Genomic DNA, 21947 nt, shown 5'->3' with positions numbered 1-21947 from the left:
CAGAGAGTATCTGGACTCATTTCTCATCATGTGTCCCAAGTATTGAAGCTTATGGATCTTAATGGAATTCAGAATTTCTTCAGATTCCTTCATCCGTCTTAGAACTTCTTCATTCGTTACATGCTCTGTCCAAGATATTTTGAGCATTCTTCGGCACAACCATAATTCAAAAGCTTCAATTTTCTTGTCCATGATTCTGCTCCATACAGGAAAATAGAGAAGATGTAAAACCTCAGAAGTCTAATTTTTAGTAACATCATGGCTCTTGGAAACGTTCAGAGCAAGGCAGCTGTTGCTCTGGATATGCGTGACAGGCTAAACTCACACTTACGCGACTCAGGTCGAGAAGAGACTCGAATCTAGTGGAGAGCATGTGTTTTAAAATGGTGACGTCGCGGAGACTAGATTCGACTGGTCTGAGTGTTACCATTCGGAAACACATGCTCTCGACTAGAGTCGAGTCTCTTCTCGACTTGAATCGCGCAAGTGTGACTTGAGCCTTAATCTCTTGTGTCATGTCCCACTTTTCTTTTATTGTTGTTCCCAAGTAAATTGTTAGTTCCACTCGCTCCAATTTCTGGCAATTGATGAATATTTGGGCATTATTGTTTCTGTGTTTGGAGATCAACATGAATTTCGTCTTTTTACTGTTGATATCAAGATCATACTTCATACTTACAGCTACTATTTTGTTCACTATACGCTGCAGGCCTTCTTCACTATCAGTAAGCACTATGGTCTCATCTGCATACCTTATATTGTTGAGTCTCTGACCTCGTATTGGTAATGCCATCCTCGTCCTCACAATCCAATGCCCCTTTAAAGATTGTTCAGAATAGCAGTAATTCTATAAGATGATAATATACAAATCGAAAAACCTTGAAAAAATATCACCAGTAAAATGTTTTCTTAGCCTGTTGCACAGCCTTAGGGTAACCGTCCACTGGAACCGTATTCAACCGATGCGTTCGGCCGTTGGATCGGACGAATCTGCCGGCCGTTAATTCGGCCGAATATGGTCGTCCATTGGAACCGTTTACGTCAGTCTATAGTAAGGTCCACGTTATAATGGAAGTGTAGGAAGATAGGAGAAAAGGGTTGCCAGATCTCAGCCTTGCCATCCAAACAGCTAATACTGGTATATATGATGAATTTAACTGATCATTATTGTTGAAAATAGTTAATCATATTTTATTTATCAAGAAGATATATTTTTTAAAGATGTAATAATAAATTTTCATGATAGAGATTAAATATTTTGTCAATTAGTTGAATCTCTACATTGTTGATAAACGATGTGGCAACATCGCAATGCGTGAAAGAGATAGCGCCATCTGCTTTAGCAACACCATTGCAAATCTTACACTGCCATTATAACGTGGACCTCACTATAATTCATTAGTTGGCTGGTTGCCAATTATTGAATTAACTTCTATCATAGCCACCAAAATTTTTCATATACAAAGAGTATATTGAGATTTTGAAAATTGAATAAACAAATATCCACTAAATTAGTTATTCATTACAATAATCTTACTTTTAGATCCTATTTATTCAGCAATCTTTGTCCACAGATTTCTTTGATCATCACGACGACGATATCTTTTGTCTCGCATATCCCACAATGGAACATGCTCTTGAACCAAACTTATTAACTTCTCATTGTCAATAGTTACAACTTTATAAAACAGAACAACTTCCAAAAAAAACAAACAAGATGGTGAAACAATTTTAGGTTAGGAACACTTTGTTGTCTCGACTAGTTAGTTCGGCCGGATAGAGCCGGAAAAACCCATTCAACTCGGATCGAAAAATTGATCGGCCGGAGACGGCCGTGCACGGCCATATGAACCTGTTGCAATGGGCGAGCATCTATTCCTTTCTTTGTTGGGGGATAGTTCGGACGAGTTCGGTAGTTCTCGGCCGATGCTAGTTCGGACGAAATCGGTTCCAGTGGACGGTCCACCTTAATTCTTTCTATCATATCTTCATTATAAAATATTTTTGCAAAATGTCGAGACAGATGATGTAGAGGTAGAAGAGAAGATGTTAGATGAAGAGTAAATTGTTGAAACAGCAGAAGTTAGTGTAAGAAATATTTATGTGAATAGAATTTTTAAATGTGTAATAAATTCAAAAAAATGCAAGAAAAAAAGACAAGAAGATAAGAGAAGAAATTATTAAGGCGTCGAGCAGCAAACAACAAGCAATTTCTGTACACGGCTTCACTATAATTCTTCTCACCTGCGAATGCAGCAGTTGTTTTTACACATGTGCGTCATATTTTGGGGAAAGACTATTGAACATACTGATGAGCATATTCATACTGCAGAATAGAGCTGTGAGAATAATTTATAAGATTAATGCAAGTTGGTTCTTGCATGCCTTATTTTGAAGAAAAGAAGTTGCAGCTGGAACTATTTTTATATTTGATGTAGCAAGCTTTGTTTGCAAGAATGGACAGGTGAGGAGAACCATGAATCATCATCATAATACAAGGGTTAGAGATTTTGTATAACTACCTCATAGATTTTGTCTGCTGGAGAGAGCCCGTTTTATAGCAGGCGCACACCGACGAGAATATGTTGCGAAGTTTTGATGCGGTGCGAATTCAATTCTGAGAACTTACTGTGCGGAAATTTAATACCATTGCGGTGTATGTGCTGGCGCTTATATGGGAATGAAAATATTCAATGCACTCCCATCTCACATCAGAGAAATTGAGGGCTTGAGCGAGCTCAAAAGAACAAACACCAAGGGAATACTTAGAGTATCATGTCAATGAAAATGAGTGGACTTACTTGAAAGATGATTATTGTTTTATGTGAAATTTGTTTTGTGTGTGTCATATAATCAGGAGCGTGTCTGCCTTTTTGCAGTTCCATGAAGGAAAGTAAAGTGAAGTAATGAAGCTGCTTTGGATTAGTGTTCATAGTCTGCTCGCACATTACCGCAACAAACAACCAGCAAGTCATAACTTACAAAATCGCAATGTGATTTTCCATTCATTCGCACACTAGAGCAATATGAGACCGATGTCAACTGTGTAGAACAGAAACGTATTTCTCTCGACATAACAAGCTTGTTGAAAGGTCGCTCATGTTGCCCAAGTCACTCAAATGCCTGCTTGATATCTTCGCTCTCTTCTTTATTGAAAATTAAATTTAAATTATGAAAAGAATCATCAATCGAACTGGTGTCAGAAAATATCTGAGAAAGCTTCTTTCAACATGAAATTTCTCCAATTTGTTGAGTGATAAAAAATGTGTGAAATGTATTCACTACAGATTTAGTATGGCAGGCAAGACAATAGTAAAGGAGATGCTTTAGATATTATAATGCTGAAAGATAGAGAAGCCTCTCACTGATGACAAACCATGCATGATGAACTTATGTGTACACACATGTTCATCATGCATGTCCTGTCGTTAGTGGCCAGTCTTAGTCTGTATGCAGCTTTAGAAGAAGAAAGGACAGAAGAAAAAATGAAGAGAAATGGAAAATATGAGAAGAAAACGAAAAAATGGTTCAAGTTTGTTTCTATTCTTTTTCATTTTGAATAGAATTTTGTTTACCAATGAATAATACCAATAATAATGGTTATGGTACTAATAATGCTTTTATAATATTTTATATCATTAAGGCTCCAAACGAAACATGAGGCACTCATCTGATAGTGGTGTCACCAGTAGGACTACTTCTGTTCCTAGACGTAAGTACTTTTCAATTTTTTACTTATAAATAAATCATATATAATAAATTTTTTATTTATTGGAGGGAACTCCTTCCTTATTTGAGTTTTTCGTCCCGAAAATAAAGTCAAGTTTTGACAATAAAATGTTACAATTAACCCATTTTATCATATGGTTGCACTGATCAAGCAGTTTGAAAATCAGTGGGACTTTTGACCGGTTCATGATGAAGTACTCCAAGTTCCATGATGGCTTAGGTTAATAACCTCACCAATTGCGACAGTATATTATGTATTATTGTATTTATTGTTTGTAGTCCAATACAGCAGTTGTAGAATATGTATTGATTTATGTATTAAGAGCGTAAAACGCGACTTCATTGCTTGAGCAATACAGTTATCGTGCGACACGTAATGGAGCGCGATAATTTTGCGAAAGCAGTTGAGAAGTTTCACGCTCGAATTACATACAACATTTTTTCTACAACTGCAGTATGAGACTACAAAACAATAAATACAATAATGCATACTATTACATTGTCGCCATTGTTGAGCTTATGAACCTTAGAAGTTGAATTACTATATATCATATGGCTAGAACCAGTAATCAATCAGCTGATCATAGACGAAAAATTATCATTTATTAAGGGCTGTGCAAAGGCTAAAAATAAACTTTCTACTGGTGATATTTTTCGAAGTTTTTCTATTTGTATACTATCAAGCTATCAAAATGAAAAAGTTTTCTCAGGAAAACATTTTTTTCCGATCATTACTTTTTGAAATATGAGCGCCTAAAATTTTTGTTACTGATCATTTCAAGTTCGGTAATAGATAAATCCATGAAATTTGGAGGATATAATCTTCATGGTATTGCTGATCTAGTAAAACAAAACTTTTCTGAAAATATCATTTGTTGAGAAAGTTATTAAATTTACCAAAAATGACCGAAAATAACTCAACTAAAAGTTATTTTTGGCCATTTTTAGTAAATTGAATAACTTTCTCAAAAATTGATACTTTCAGAAAATTTTTGTTTTATTAGATCAACAATACCATGAAGAATCTATCCTCCAAATCTCATGGATTTATCTCTTGCTGAACTTGAAATGTTCTGTCCCAAAAATTTAAACTTTAGGCGCTCATATCTCAAAAAGTAATGATCGGAAAAAAAATGTTTTCCTGAGAAAACTTTTTCATTTTGATAGCTTGATAGTATACAAATCAAAAAAACTTTGAAAAATATCACCAGTAGAAAGTTTATTTTTAGCCTTTGAACAGCCTTAATCAAAAACATACTGAGCGTGCACAGCGAGCGTGAAATTGAAATAATGTGCATGCGCAGCAAGTGTAAAATTGATTCAATTCAATTCAAAAAGTTCTTTATTTCTCATAAAAAAACAAAACAATTGTTGGCTATTTACGCAAAAATCAGCTGTTTTACGTATAGAAGTGTTTCACGAGCTTTTATAAAAAAAATGTATGTAATTCGAGCATAAAACTTCTTCATTGATTTTTCAAAAATTATTCCGGTCCACTACGTGTCGCGCGATAACTGTTTTGCACAAGCAATAAAACCGCGTTTCATGCTGTAATATCTCAATTACTTTATATTCTTTAATTATGTATATAATTCATTTTAGAGCGTGAAACAGGCATTTATTGTTTGAGCAAAACACTACAAAATATCAATTTTCATTTTTCATTTAATTAATACTGTAGAGCACCGATTATCCGGACTGATTAATGCATGTCAGTGTCTGGATAACTGATAATCCGGATAATCCATTTTAATTCTATCTTACCACAGCTCTCAATTGTAGAAGTAATTGAAACATTGAATTTTGCCCTAATATACTTAGTAGTACGTGTAGTATGCAATATGACTAGTCTACACGTATATTTGTTGTGTTATTCAATAAGGTACAGTAATTCAGTTATTGAGATATTGCACTGTACCTTGATTGCGGACACCAATTAAGGACTCGCCACACCAAGCTCGCCAGTACCGCCGAGGTAGTACCGCTGGTGGTAGTTTTCTCGGCTGAGCACGCCACACCGAAAAACGTCCGCTAGCGGTAGTCTCCGAGTAGTGAGTCTAGTAGTGGGGGGAGGGCGTGACTACAGCACTCAGCACTGCGCTACCTCTTCGAATCGCCTGCCATGTATTCAGGTTGAGCGCGCCACACTGAGCTCGCTTTGTCCGCCGTACTACCTCTCAGCGAACTTTTGTTGAATCGCCTAGCAGGCGGTCGTAGGTGGTGGTGCACCGTACTACCGCCGCGGTAGCGAACTCGGTGTGGCGCGCTCAACCTGAATACATGGCTAGCGATTTTTAAAACTTCGCTACCGCCGCGGTAGCGAGCTTGGTGTGGCGTGCCCTTTAGTTGCTTGAAATATATAAGGTTAGGTTATTAGAGTTTATTTTTATTATCCAGCGGATGTCCGGATAATCGATGCTCTTCTGTAATGATATTCTATTATTTTCATTATTATATCATTTTTATTATCATTTTTTCGGTTTGAAAAAAGGTGAGTACTCGTCTAAACGAGTTATGCGATCTGTAGCTATCAGTAGTGAAACTAGCAGAAGCACAAGCGACAGCAACAAATTTCGTCCCCCCAAAGGATTATCAGCGTCTAGATCTGAGGATCCCGAACCACGTGACGTAGGCCCCATAGGTAAGTACCTCCCTCAGTCATGGTTACTTACGGTTTTCAGACCTTCTCGTGAAGGTGAGTCTGCTGCTTCTGCTTTCATCTACTTAACATGCAATTGCCTAACATTCCTGGTTGGTATGTAGAGGTGCGTACAGATATACGCGCCGCGAACATGTGCATTAATTTATTGTCATTCATTAAAACATGATTTGATTTGTTTTTTTGAAATGAATGACTGATATTTTGTTATTTTGAAGAAAGGCTCAACACCAAATATTCACAAAATCCTACACTTGAGAAAATAATTTTTTCAATATCTAATTACCAGTATGTTTTCCAATCTTACATCTATATTGGGGTCCACAGTATTGCAGTAAATAAAGATAGAACAGCGTTGTCGATTCTCTGCCTTGCCACTGCTATAGAGAATAGCTAATACCTATTGTTAGTGTTGAATGAATATTATTAATTTTAATATCTTCAAAACTATTCGTTCTTGTTCAAAATAATAAAATTATATTTCATTCGCCAAGAAGAATGTTTTTATAATAAATTTTATAATTAACACAAGACCGTTAATTATATTAACACATTGTTGAAAAAATCTGGCAATGTTGCGGAGCTGAAAAAGGATATGCTTTGTCGAATGGTAGACAAGGATAGCAACACCAATGTTGATCAAATTCTGTCATTATAACGTGTACCTCACTATGGTAAATTTCCATGTAAAGTGAAGTTTTAAAGTAAGGCTCAACTCACACTTAGGCGACTCTGGTCGAGAGCATGTCTTTTCAAATGGTGACGTCGCGGAGACTAGAATCGACTGGTCTGAGTGTCACCATTAGGAAACACATGCTCTCGACTAGAGTCGAGTCTCTTCTCGACCTGAGTCGCCTAAGTGTGAGTTGAGCCTTATAAATTTTCAAGTATAGTAGATGTCATTATTAACTGAGTGTAAATTGTTTCATGCCACAATTACACCAACTGATATTCTCTTTTTCAATTTCACGTGATGTGGCAAGAAACTAAACACTAAGCTATTTTTTGTTATTTATAAATAACACCTTTAATCCCGTATTAGTGTTGAGTCATTCTTCTGAATTATCGAGTCATCACGCTGTACATTGAAAAGCTTTTATAACTAATAATTAAAGAGTGTTGTAATTAAGTGGTGTCTGGTTCACACATGGTCTACTTTGAACTGTCGGCATTTATCAAATGGTAAATATTTCTGTTACTATTAAATTGATTAAATATTGTGTTTATTGTGTAAATATGTTGTATGTGGCAAATATTGTCTGTGTTGATGAATTATGTGATAACTTATTTCTGAACAGGTAATGTTACAGTAATTAATTTAGTCTTTATTATTTCCTTTTATTGTCTAATACAGTTCAACATTCAAATCACCTTCTGTGATTAATAATAATTTATTTATGCATGTAAATGTTTTAATAATAATATAATTAAATGTTTAATGTTTTAAATTAATAATTTAATTTATGCATGTAAATGTTTTCTATCTACGACCATATATAATTTAAAACATCACAGTAAATCCCATAACATCTGTCTCTTCTTAATTGATTTTCAAAACTATATCGAAAAGCAAGGTTTCCGAAACTACTTCAACATTATATAACTACATTAAAAGAAGTCAGCTATTGAAGTACAGTATTATGAAACCGCTGATTGTCAAAGCCGTGCTGATTTCAAACTAGTCTTGTAGAATGTTTGTTGATTTCTATGATCTTGAATCTTATGAATTTAATATATTTTTAAATGTGTGAGTTATTGAATACTAATTTTGCTGAACCTTTTTCAATTTTTTCTAATAGTAAAATGTTCGTTGCTTTCTCCCAAGTTTTAAATTTATTTTATAAATTAAGCAGTTTATGAAAGGTTTTAAATTTAATGAATGTTTGAAATTATTGGAGGTTCGGATTAGAAGTTTTGGGTAAATACCTCTTTTTCATGCCTTCAATTTATATAATGAATACAATAGCCATTCACCAGAATTTTTTCCAATCTTTTTACCATATAGGATAGATGGTTGCTTTCTAACCCAACAAGTCAGCAACGTTGCTTGAGTGGTCGTAGATAAAAAAGTCTATACAACACTATTATATAAATATTTAAAGTACTCGTAAATTTTTGAGACACTCGCTCGCTCGCTTGTGTCTCAATACTACATCTAACTCGTGCGTTAAGGACGAACTGTTATGAATTACTATTGTCTTTGTTCTAATTTTATTACAGTATTGCAACTTGTATGCCCGGTTGCAGAGTCGTTACATAAAATCAAACATAGCTATGTGAGACATAGTTTAAAATCACTGACATAAATGGATGGTCGTTGACAGTCGTTTGCCGAAGCCCATTTAGCTATATCTCGAATTAGCATCACACATAAGTCACACTGCAGCTCTATTCACTTTTTTCCGTACATGCTTCTATCCAACCAATGTCTTGGCATCGGGCAAAGTTTCAATCGACATCACTGTGAACAGACCTAAAAGACCTCATATAAAATTGATAAACAATATGGCGACTCTTGGCTTTGGCGAGATTTCTCACCATATTTAGCGATTTGGAGGTTATAAACAACTTGAAAAAACATAGGGAGAGAAATAATAATTTACTTATTATACAAATGGTTTTTCGTAAACATCTTTCAAAAAAGCTGTCACAACCTCTAAAATGCATTTGGCGGGAGTAGATATTGGATTTAACAGCACGACTTCGGGCCCATAACAAGGGCTGTGCAAAGGCTAAAAATAAACTTTCTACTGGTGATATTTCTCCAAGTTTTTCGATTTGTATATCATCAAGCTATCTATCAAAATGAAAAAGTTTTCTCAGGAAAACATTTTTTTCTGATCATTACTTTTTGAGATATGTGCCTAAAGTTTGAATTTTTGGGACAGAACATTTCAAACTCGGTAGGATATAAATCCATGAGATTTAGAGGATGGATTTTTCATGGTATTGTTGATCTAGTAAAACAAAAATTTTCTGAAAATATCAATTTTTGAAAAAGTTATTCAATTATTTTTAGTAAATTGAATAACTATCTTAAAAATTGATATTTTCAGAAAATTTTTGTTTTAATAGATCAACAATACCATGAAGAATCCATCCTCTAAATCTCATGGATTTATCTCTTACGGAATTTGAAATGTTCTGTCCCAAAAATTTTTCCTGAGAAAACTTTTTCATTTTGATAGCTTGAAGATAAATTATACAAATCGAAAAACTTGGAAAAATATCACGAGTAAAAAGTTCATTTTTAGCATTTGCACAGCCTTAACTGGCCGTTTTCAGCTATTGAAGACATAAATAAGCTCTTTCCGACGACTGTGCAACGGAATCATGTGTCTAATTGGGCGTTTTTAGTTCTATGGGAGCTATAGTTTACTTTGACATCTGTGCACGAAAAGTGGAGTTATGGCTTCATAAATAAGTTGAATGCCTGATTTTAATTTTATGTGACGACTCTGCAACCGGGCAGTAGTGTTGTAGTTATAGTGCATTTATATCCAGTGTATTTTTATTTTTCCGTACTCATTGAAAGTTGAAATTGCATCTTTAGTGTTTTGGTAGAGTTGTTCTACAGTCATCATCATCATCATAATCATCACCAGTATTCTGCCCTAGGGCAGGTCCATACATGATTTCTGTTTCTGCATTCCTCTCTGTCCTGTGCATGCAGTTGAACTATCATCTACAGTAGAACTTACTTTCATTTTCGTGCATTGAAACATAGTAGAATATATCAATTATCCTTTTATTTCTTCACACGACATCTAGTTTCAACTCGTCAAGAGACATTTGCAAGTGTAGAAAAAGTTAACACTTTTCACAGTCTTCAAAATGGCTCTTCAGAGTTGAAACTATAGTGAAATCCACGTTATAATGGTAGTAGAGAAAAGATAGGAGAACAACGTCTTCGATACTCTGTCTTCTATAGACGGTAGCTGATACAGGTTTATTGATGTAATATTAACTGTTCATTCTCGTTTAAAATAATCAATTATATTTTATCAAGCAAGAAATTATATTTTTAAATAATTCCATAATAAATTTTCATCATTAAAATGAAATATTGTTTTAGTTAATTATCAATTTTTCGTAGTTAAAAGACGATCTGGCAACAGAGCAAAGCGAGAAAGTGATAGCGCTATCCGCTTTGTTGAATGATAGACAAGGATAGTAATACCATTGCTAATCAAACACTGCCATTATAACGTGGACCTCACTATAGTTGTGTTGTGATGAAATAAAATTTTATTGTGTTTCAATATTTTCTACATTAGTGCTATTGCAAGTGGTTGAAGTTTATGAATGAATATGTTTATTTTTTCGTAGTCATGGAAACTTTAAATTTACTGTGTTATGATGAAATAAAATTATATAGTTTTTCAATATTTTTTAAACTAGTGTTTAGCTTTAAACATTTTAATTTTTTTGTCGTCATTGAAACTTGAAATTTACTACTCATTGCATCTGTAGATTTGATTTATAATATTCTGGTGACATGTTTATTGTTTTTGAAGGGACGGATTCAAGGATCCAAAGGTTCAAAGAGCCACACACGTCAATCGAAGCCTATTGTGTTCCCAAGTACTATGTTAGTTGGGCAAAGCAATACCTATGTCTTTTACAAGAACCAGGAGTTTTTCCCTATGCTAACATCCCATTCATCACACCTGGTTGCTTGTCGCAATCCAGTGTGATATGCTTGGCAGTCTCTTCAGACTGATTAGTCCTCGCGACCTACGTGAGTTCCACTCCTGGCCTTCTTTGAAGGTCCTTCCGCTGAGGAAAGGGTGGCCAAGTTGCCTCTAGGGCGCCCGGCGACCCTTGACTCAGCCTCTTGACCCACATTTGTGCCTGGAGTTTCACCCATCTCTAGTCTCTTGTGTTTTTTTTCCTTTTTGCCCCTCCGAAACTTCGCGAGGTCAAAAGCCTCACCTCTCCCATGAAGTTTTGCCTCAATAGCCGCAATTCTTTGATCAGTGGTGAGATTTAGTCTCTCCACCTAAAACTCGTGACCTACGTGAGTTCCACTCCTGGTCTTTTTGTAGGTCCTTCCGCTGAGAGAGGGGACGACAAACTGCCTCTAGGGCGCCAGGCGCCCGGCCATCCTCGACTCAGCCTCTTGACCCACATTTTTGCCTGGAGTTTCACCCATCTCTGATCTTTTGGTTTTTTTTGCCCCTCCGAAACTCTGCAGGGTCTAAAGCCTCACCTCTCCCAAGAAGTTTTGCCTGAATGGCCGCCCTCCTTTGAGCAGTGGTGAATTTGGCCTCTCCACCCACAAACTCGTGACCTACGTGAGTTCCACTTCTGGCTTTTTTGTAGGTCCTTCCGCTGATGGAGGGGTTGCCAAATTGCCTCTAGGGCACATGGTCACCCTTGACTTAGCCTCTTGACCGACATTCGTGCCTGGAGTTTTACCCATCTCTCTTGGGTTTTTCTTTTTGCCCCTGCGAAACTGCCCTGATGGGGCAGATCCCGTGGGTTTGAAGGCAAGGCGATTTCTGGAGTTGCCGTGGAGTCCCTTTTAGTCGCCTCCTACGACAAGCAGGGATACTGTGGGTGAATTCTGGTTTTCAACACATTCTTGAGTACGATGTTCGACTCAAAGCTCCCCAACCCACAGGGGGCTTCTGCTGACATAGTTCTACAGTAGTACTCACTTCTACTCTTGGGACTATTTTGTGTGTTGAAACACAATAGAATATATATCAAGTCCCCTTCTATATTATCACAACACGACTATTTTCAACTCTTCAAGATTAATTTTCTAGTGTAGGAAAGGCTATACACTTTTTACACTTGAAAATGGCCCTTGAAGAGTTGAATCTAGGTGTGGCGTGATAAAATAAAAGGGTACTTGACATATTCTATTGCGTTTCAATATGTTATACTGTACTGCCTATTTATTTATTTTTGAATATAATAACAAATCATATGATTATGATCGGGAAAGAACAACAGGCATGGCCCAAAACTATTCTATTCCAAAATTTTGATAATGAATAACATGTCCGAAAAATTAGGTAATGTTTTAACTGTTGAAAGTTCAATTTTTGTCTAAAAATAATATATATATATATATGAGCTTAGAAATTTTGAATAAAATTTCTGTTGAGCTTGCTATGATATTTATCAAAAGAATAACATTATTTTCTACTTTCATAGAATAACATTATTTTCTTCTTTGACAGAATAACATCCTTTTCTTAATTGATTCTTAATCACAAATTAAAATGCATTGCCAGGTCTTGGAAGACCCATTGCATACTATCACTACATTTTTATGAAAACAAATGAAAAATTATTTTAAATTGAACAGAGAATAAATATATAGATGAGTATAAAACTTCTAGAAGCAAAGAGTAAAACTTATTTGTTATATGCATAATATAAATAAGAACTCTTCGAGAGAATTAAAATGATATTTTTCTTTTGAAGAAGAATAGTTTTGGGCCAAGCCTGCTGTTCTATCCCAGTCATATTTATATGATTTGTAATTGTATTCACAAATTAATAGATACATAATATGGTATCATGAGTCATTGTGAATGAATAAATAAATATTGTATCATGAATCATTGTAACTAGTGAGTTATGGAAGCCATTATTGGGAGAAATCCTGTTAGCTTCTATGTTTCCATAAAAAATAATTATTTTGATTGCTACTAGGCACGATTCTTGGATAATAACTTGCGTATAATATGTTACGTTATGAATCAGCTCGCTATAAAGCTCTCAATATAATGGACTCAAAAATTCTTAGCAATGAATCTTTTGGAAATTTTACTACCTATTTATAAAGTTTAAAAGTAGAGCAGTTTTGAGCTAGCTTTGTTACTCTAGCCCTATTATATGATTTCAAATTCAAATTCATTTCACAGTTTCACACACATACATATATATTTGTTATTGTATTGATGAGTACAATAATTTCAAGTTTGACATCAACATTTGAAAATATATTCAGTTGATAGAGGCTCGGTCGCACAACAGCCGCTTAAATTTTAACCGTGATTAATTTCACGAGAAGGCGTTTTTGAAAAGACGGCTTCTCTGATTGGTTCTCGTGGAATTAATCACGGTTAAAATTTAACCGGCTGTTGTGCAACCGGTACAGAGTACTTTATAGTATTCAAGAGTTCCTTCCAAACCAATACTAGGTTTGATTTACTTAGTGATGAATTATGTAAACTTAGGGCTGGTTTCCGAGCTCGGGATTTGGCTAAGTTCTAGACTTTAAACAGCTGGAGTAAGAAAATTGGCTTTCCGAAACGGGGCGTAGTCGTAGTCATTGTCAAAGTCACGTTTGAATTAAATTTCAAAGAACTAGAAAATTGGACACAAAATAAAATGAGAAAATAGTGTAAAGTTTCAGCTATTTTGAATTATTTAGAAATGTTTAATTTCGACAAGGAACAACGTTTGCAATTATAGAAATGAGAAAATAAAAACTACGACTATTGTTATAACTGCGACTACGCCCCGTTTTGGAAAGCCAATTTTCTGACTCCAGCTGTTTAAAGTCTAGGACTTAGCTAAATCCCAAGCTCGGAAACCGGCCCCAAGTGTTGTTTTTGAACGTTTTTCATCTTAGTTCAGTTTAGAGACATCTTTTTTAGATAGAAACACTGTTTGAATTTCGATAGTAATAGTTATATGTTCTTTAGTGATCTATGGAGATTGTATGTTCTATGTAATGCTTCTATGAAAATAACGTAGGTATTATATGTTTTTAGACGGTCGTCATGACAGAGAGAATCTGTCTGAAACGGGCTCTCCAACTCAAGATAGCAAGCGTGCTAGTCCTGATGGCGACTTGCAGGGTTCGATCTTTGAGCGTAGAGCTCCACAACTTCAAAGCGCGGTTGACGCTTCCAAAGCAAACTTTTCCACCAAACAGAGATGCAGGGACTTCGATGGTAAGCGCACTTACTTACTAGAACTAAAGCTACGTTTACACTATGTAGCTGGAGATCTATATAAACTTTGAACTACATATAGTTCTGTCAGCTACATATAGCTCTGCTAGATGTAGCTCTGCTATAAGTAGATTTAACGCTAATTTTATGTAGCAGAGCTATATGTAGCTCTGCTACATGTCAATTTTTATTGATAGCAGAGCTAGATGTAACTGCTCTGTCCTTGAAGGAAGGCTGCCGCAGCTGTTTACTGCTGTTTGTAGCTGTTTAGTGCCTGCTGGGTTTACACCAGATATACTGTACTCATTTGTTGTCAGAGTGCTAGTAGGTTACTGCGCATTGCGAGCATTTCTTTTTGATTTATATATTATTCTTCAATGATGGAGAGTGAATTTGACTGGAATAAAGATAATATTAAATAATTTCTTTTTTTTTCTCTTTGCTGCCAATTTGATGCCATTACCTGTAGCAGAGCTACATATAGTTTGGAATAAACCAGTATTCACTGCTCAGTTCCCAGCCAGATGCCGAAGAAGAAGGTAGTTCTTGCAACAGCCGCTGCTCTCGCCGCATCTACTGTGATATGTTTAGCACAGAAAAGAGGTAGAAGATATTGGATAATTTTGTATATATTCCAGTCAAATTACTCACTCTCCATTATTGCACAATAATATATAAATCAAAAAGAAATGCTCACAATGCGCAGTAACCTACTAGCACTCTGACAACAAATGAGTACAGTATATCTGGTGTAAAACCAGCAGGCACTAAACAGCTGCAAACAGCTGCGGCAGCCTTCCTTCAAGGACAGAGCAGCTACATCTTACTTACTTTACTTTACTTTAGTTGGCTCTACAGTCCTGGGTGGACCTTGGCCTCCTCAACACAATGCCTCCAATCGTCTCTTCTCTGGGATCTTTGCCGCCAGTTGTTGGATACGCCCAGCACACACAGATCACCTATCACATCATTTATCCATCTCGTTCTCGGTCTTCCTCTCTTTCTTGTCCCCATCATTCGTCCATCCAGCAGTCTAAGTTGTGTCCTTTCCATATTCATTCTCACCACATGTCCAAGCCATTCCATCCTTCTTGCCTTAATAAATCTTACAATATTTCCTTCCCCTATAGCCTCATCGATTTCGCTGTTATGTCTGGTTCTCCAAACCCCTCCATCACATAGTGGTCCCCAGATCCTTCGACCACTGCAAAATACGCTCGACTGCCCATCATAATTCTGCTAGAAATTTCTTGGCTAGTCTTATTGTCGGCTGTCAGTATAACTCCAAGATACTTGAACTCGCTGACACCATCAATGCTGCAATCATCTGATAGCATCAAGTTGTCTACGTGCCTTCTTCTTTCATTTGCAGACATTCTCATATACTTAGTCTTTCCAATATTAATTTCCAGACCCAGCACTCTTGCTTCCTCTTTCATTGTGCTGAAAATCTCTTTCAACTTATCGTGATTCCTTGCTATCAGCACCACATCATCCGCATAGGCCAGTATTTGACTTGTTCTGTTAAGTATTGTGTTACTTGTACCTATCTTCTGAAGTATTGTTTCAAGCATCAAATTGAAGAGGGTTGCTGACAGTGCGTCACCTTGTCTTACACCGGTTGTAACATTGAATGAGCGACTCAGTTTGTTTCCTATTTTAACTTGCGCTGTCGTACCATACATTGTCATCTTTATGAGACTGGTCAACTTTCTTGGGATTCCCATCTCATCTAGCACATTCATCCTTCTGTCTCTTTTGATGCTATCAAATGCTTGGCGGAAGTCCACAAAGAGCATATGCAAATCTGTATCGTATTCATAACATTTCTCCATGATTTGCCTCATTACGAATATCTGGTCCACAGTGCTTCTTCCGTGCCTGAAGCCACACTGATGATCCATCAATTCTTCTGCATAGACCCCTAATCGTTTCAACAGCAGTGATGAAAAAATCTTGTAAGAGGTGCAGAGTAAAGTTATGCCTCCATAGTTGCTGCATACCATTTTATCACCTTTTTTATAGATGGGACATATTATACCTTCAGTCCATTCTTCCGGCATTTTTTCTTGCTCCCATATCCATCCAACCAAGGTATGTACAGCTCTTAAGATTTTCTTTCCTCCATACTTGAGCAACTCAGATGGTATTGTGTCTCTGCCTTTATTATTTATTATATATAGGTGCTTTATTATTCTTCATCCTCTTTATTATTTCTTCTTCTTCTCCCAATGTAGGGAAAAGGAGCAGGTGTTCTGCACTTGCATAAGTGGTTGTGTCTTCTCCATCATCATTTTAGTTCAGGACACTGCTAAAATGTTCAGCCCATCTGTCCATGATCTTATCCTCTTCACCAAGCACTCTTCCATTCATGTCTTTGCATGCAATTAAGTTAGGCTGGAATCCTTTCCTCATTTTCTTGACCGCTTGATTAAACTTTATTTTTTCGTTTCTTTCATTCAATTCCTCAATATTTTCTATGATCCTTATCATGAATTCTCTCTTTTTCTTCCTACAAAGTGTGTTTGCTACTTTCCGACTTTCTGAATATTTAGCTCGGTTCCTCCTGGTATCTCTCTGTATCATCAGATTTCTATCCTCATTTTTCTGTCTTATGGCCACCTTGCACTCCTCATCATACCATTCCTCATTTATTTCCCTTCTCCTCTCTCCAAGGCTTCTTTGGGCAACATCATTTATTATTTTCTTATATTATCCCACAATTCTTGCACCTTTCTCTCATCACGTTCCAGTTCATTCAAACCATCAGGGATCAGTCTATCCAGTTCTTCCTCATATCGTCTTGCCTTCTCATCATTTTTAACGCTTTCTATGTCTATCATGCACTTTCTGACACCTCTTCCATCTCCGATTCTTAACAGCCTTTCTCCTCAACTTGACTGATACAAGGAAATTGTCAGAGTCACAATTTGGCCCTCTCTGTGATTTAACATTCATAATGGATGATGCATGTCTTTTAGATGTCAGCACATGGTCAATTTGTGTTACCGTTCCTGAAGAGGGTGAGGTCCAAGTACCCATACATATTTTCTTTCTTGGGAAACAAGTACTACTGATGACCATGTTATTTGCTACTGCAAATTCACTCAGCCTAATGTCGTTATCATTCGTGACATCATGTAAGGTGTTTTTACCTGCTATTTGTTCCATGAAATCTTCTTTTCCAATCTGTCAGCTACATCTAGCTCTGCTATAAACAAAAATTGACATGTAGCAGAGCTACATGTAGCTCTGCTACTGTAGCTCAGATTCTCTTTGATGTTTACAGAAAATTTTGGATAAGCCTAGTTCATTTTCTGCTATATAGCTGAGAAAATAGGCTTAAAACTTCTATATAGCTGGGCTATATAGCAGATCTCCAGTGTCACTTTTTGAACTAGTGTAAACCTAGCTTAGTGCCTACTAGTGAGGTCCACGTTATAAAGGCAGTAGAGTAGAGCACCGATTATCCAGATAAATTAATGCATGACAGTGTCAGGATAATTATTATTAAAGAAAAACCCTATTTAAATGCTGTATAAATGCAATTTCACATTAATTTCTATCTGTAGAGTGTCCGGATAACTGATGAATTGGATAATAGATTTTAACTTGATTTTACTCTAGCTCTTGAGTTTTTAAACGTGAATACGACTTTGCATTCCGAACTACAGTACATGGTACTTGTTACTTGGTTGGAAGCTCTAGTCAAACATCTGTTTTTTGTTCAAAGCCTCTCACTGATATCAAAACATACATGATGAACATGTGTGAGTGCATGATAAACATACATGTACACACTTGTTTATCTTGCATGTCTTGTCCTACCGATAATGGTCAGCCTCATACAAGGATCTATTCGTTGTTTTTTACAGACTACATATTGAATAATTTTACGGAACTCTTCATTATTAGCTTTTAAAATCATACTACAAATATACAGTGTTTATTATAGAAATAGAGGGAAAAATAAAAATCTTAGTACCCTTTTTGAAAATATTTATTCACAACATGTTTCGGACATTGATGCCATTTTCAAGTGATATGAAATAAATAAATTCTGCTAGAAGATTCTTATTTTGATCATATGTTAGTGTATTCATATGATGTTATGAACTAAAACTATAATAGTTATAGAGATAAAGTGTTTATTATTCTCATATTGATGAGTGACAATTGTTTTCTATTTCAGAGAAAGGCTACTGTATGAGAGGTGAGCTCTGCCGTTTTGATCATGGAACGGATCCTGTTGTGGTGGATGATGTGCAGTTGCCGCATATGCTCTCCAAGTACCAGAGTACGCCGATCACCTCCACTAAGACTGGACATCGAGAGGAGTCCGATCACCGTATGGCTACTCACAGGAACGCTCAAGGCAACAATCCACGTAAGTCACACTAAAATGTCAATTCAATAACTAGTGAAAATGAGGATGAATTATCGGAGGACTACCGACAAACTATTAGGACAACAAAATACTATAAAGAGGTCCACGTTATAATGGCAGGGACAGAGCGGATACCAACCGATAACCTGTGCGCATTTTTCACGACTGGATAAGCTCAAGAATTCCCAGCGTTGAAAAGTGTATGAGAAAAGTATAGAAAATGAAATGAGTCTCTGTGAAATAAACTGTACATCATTATTTCAACATTATAACTATATGAGTTGTAATGAATGTAAGTGAATGAGGGTGACACATTTCTTCAAGAACCATAATATTTTTATTATGTCCTTCTGTAGTCTATAGTAAAGACCACGTTATAATGACAGTGGAGAAAGATAGAACAGCGTTGCCGAGTCTATGCCTTGTCTGTCACTGCCTTCTATAGAAGATAGATATACCTGATATATCTGATGTAATATTAACTGTTGATTCCTGTTGAAATCAATCAAATATATTTCATTCATCAAGAAAATATATTTTTCAATGATTGAATAATAAATGGCAAAAGTAGCCTGCATGCAAACTGTAAAGACCTTTTCAGATAGTTGTAAACTTTGGGCCGTTTCAGACCGCCATAGAGTCTTCGAGCGATGTAGTTTGTATCCTAGCGTATTAACAAGCTATGAACAGTTCACACCAAAATATTTGTTTTTATTATTTTTTAATTTTATAACATTTCGAGCTGTGGTCAAGTGTCATTGTGTAGCTCAGAGCGCAAGCGCAGGTCTTTAATCGTTTTTTTTTTTAAATTATTTCTATTAAAACTAGTCACTAGGACTAACCATTAATTTTGTTCTCTTATTTCTTATCCTAAAATATTAATTTCTATTGTCTTCCAGTGAAGCCTACAGTTCTAATCTATAATTTCACTACTTTAAATTCTTTCACTACACATTTATTTAATATACTTTTTTCGCTTCACTAGCACTACACCAACTCGAAGGGCTTTGTTCTCTTCAACCTCCTTGTGAGTTCAATGTTTTCTAGCAGTTAAATGACTTCGGTGTTGTCGTGTTGATGAAGACGTGACTCATGATGGGCTGCCAATCGTCTTATCTCACTGGTCACATAGGGGATGTGCAGATCTCGGTGCAAATCGCTGTTCCTTATGTACCAGGGTGCATTCACCATGTTCCGCAATACTTTGTTTTGAATCATCTGTTGAACTTATTTCACTGTTTATACAACCCCCAAATCGGTGACAAAGATTTAATCGAGTCCTTGTAATACTAATGTTGTAATATAATGAATTGCTTTTTCAATCACCATACATCTCAATTTTTGCAACACAATAAAAGTTATAAAGTTACTTATTTCATGTTATATACTTGAGGAAAGCGAGTATTTTCATTATTGTTTACGCCCAGCAATTAATTGAATGATACTGTAGTGTCTTTCACACGAAATTTAAAATTTTATTTTTTTCAGCCGAGTATAATCCAGATGCGCCAAGCATAGAACAGAAAGGATGGGCAAGACCGCCATTCCGAGGTGTAGCTAGTAAGTATAGTTGAGTATTCTACTCTGTGGGGCCTTATTGCATGTTGAAATACAAACTAATAATATTAGTAGTCAGCTGGCTATCAGAATAGAAAATTACAAAAATATTTGCTTGTATTTTCTCATGCAACAGGACCCTAGTATTCTAATAATTATTGAGAATAATATGACTTAAACTTACCTCTACCTTTTTTTCATCAAGAATAATAGTATCATTGGAGTGATCCGTGGTCTAGTGGATAGAGTGCTTGCGTAGCAACCTAGAGATCCCGGGTTCAAACCCCACTCAGAGCCAAAAGTTTTTGAACAGGTCACTCCCGTGTTATCGGATGGGCACGTTAAACTATCGGTCCCGGCTGAAGTATGACAGTCGTAAGGCCCATTGACGGCTCAAATGATATATTCAGGCGAGGTGGAACTTCCGTCAGGAACTCACCACCAATAAAAGCCATACGAATATTATTTATTATAGTATCATTTATTACAACGTTATTTACTTCTCTGTGAACCTATTGTGCAGGTTTTAAATTATTGAGATCGGTGTATGAATGCATAAAACAAATGAAAAATTGGTTAATCACAAATTGTACAATTCTATTACAACTACTAAGCAAGGCAAGTTCTTACCAGTGAAACATTTTTTAATATACCACGTTATTATGTCTTGAAGTATGAAATAAAATAGGAAGTTCGCCGGGCCAGCTAGTATGAAATAAAATACGTTCTCTATAACAATCGTTATGTTTAAAACAGTGTTTTATACACTGCTGGTTATCAGAATAGGAAATTACTAAAATACTAGCTTGTATTTTCTCATGCAACAGGACCCTAGTATTCTAATAATAATTATTGAGAATAATATGACTTGAACTTATCTCTACCTTTATTCATCAAGAATAATAGTATCATTGGAGCGATCCGTGGTCTAGTTTGTTATAGAGAACGTATTTTATTTCATACTAGCTGGCCCGGCGAACTTCGTACCGCCAAATAGTGTTAATGCATCTCATGACAAACTTTTAGATATAGTTGAATGCAGCTTGCTGGGAAATTGAATGGTATATCTCCTTGCCGCTGAATTTCCCGTGCATATTCTGAATTTACAGCATTTCGAGTTCTACGACCCAAGTTTGGACGTCGTTCGTACCGCGGCATTATTATTAGAATTTGAATTTTGTGAATCAGTAGAAAGAAAATAGAAGAACAGATCTACCGACGGCTGTTGGATGACGCAATGATTATAACAGCTGATTTTTATTTCTGTGTCTGGTCAGCTCACAAATCTTCCCCCATAAGGATTATATGTAGACTAGGTCCTGAAGTCGGATCAAAAATTTGATAGGCCATAAATCTGCTCCTGAACATAACAAACACAACTAAGAAAAAATCATCAAATTCGGTGCACACATGAAAAAGTTATTGAATATCAAAATTTGAGGCTCGATTTCTATTTATATAGATTGTTAGGCATAATAACTGGCATATTCTATTCATAATAGAATATAATCTCATATCATACTCTCTACCCATCCTTTTTGAAGCTTTCATGGGTTGAAAACCTTACTATGACATTAGTAACCATAGTTGGAGAGTTTCAATTGACTATCCTTCCTCACACCACAAATGATTTATTTTTGTACTAGCCTTCTTACTAGAGATGCGTGCAGACTTATGCACCTCGAACATGCGC

General features: G+C 36.0%; 1 protein-coding gene across 1 annotated transcript in view; it reads left to right on the top strand.

Annotated features, from left to right (window-relative positions):
• The window catches only part of LOC111052616 (RNA-binding protein 26), a 116120-nt gene that overhangs the window by 24994 nt on the left and 69179 nt on the right, over nt 1–21947 (top strand). Inside the window, exons 7-9 of the mRNA XM_039442144.1 lie at nt 14128–14310; nt 18503–18697; nt 20186–20257. Of these exons, the coding sequence (XP_039298078.1) occupies nt 14128–14310; nt 18503–18697; nt 20186–20257 (450 nt within the window). The remainder of the gene's footprint in view (nt 1–14127; nt 14311–18502; nt 18698–20185; nt 20258–21947) is intronic.

Source organism: Nilaparvata lugens, chromosome X, assembly GCF_014356525.2.
Source record: "Nilaparvata lugens isolate BPH chromosome X, ASM1435652v1, whole genome shotgun sequence".
NCBI lineage: Eukaryota > Metazoa > Arthropoda > Insecta > Hemiptera > Delphacidae > Nilaparvata > Nilaparvata lugens.
The sequence above is the reverse complement of the archived record's forward strand: the minus strand, read 5'-3'. Positions and strand labels throughout refer to the sequence as shown.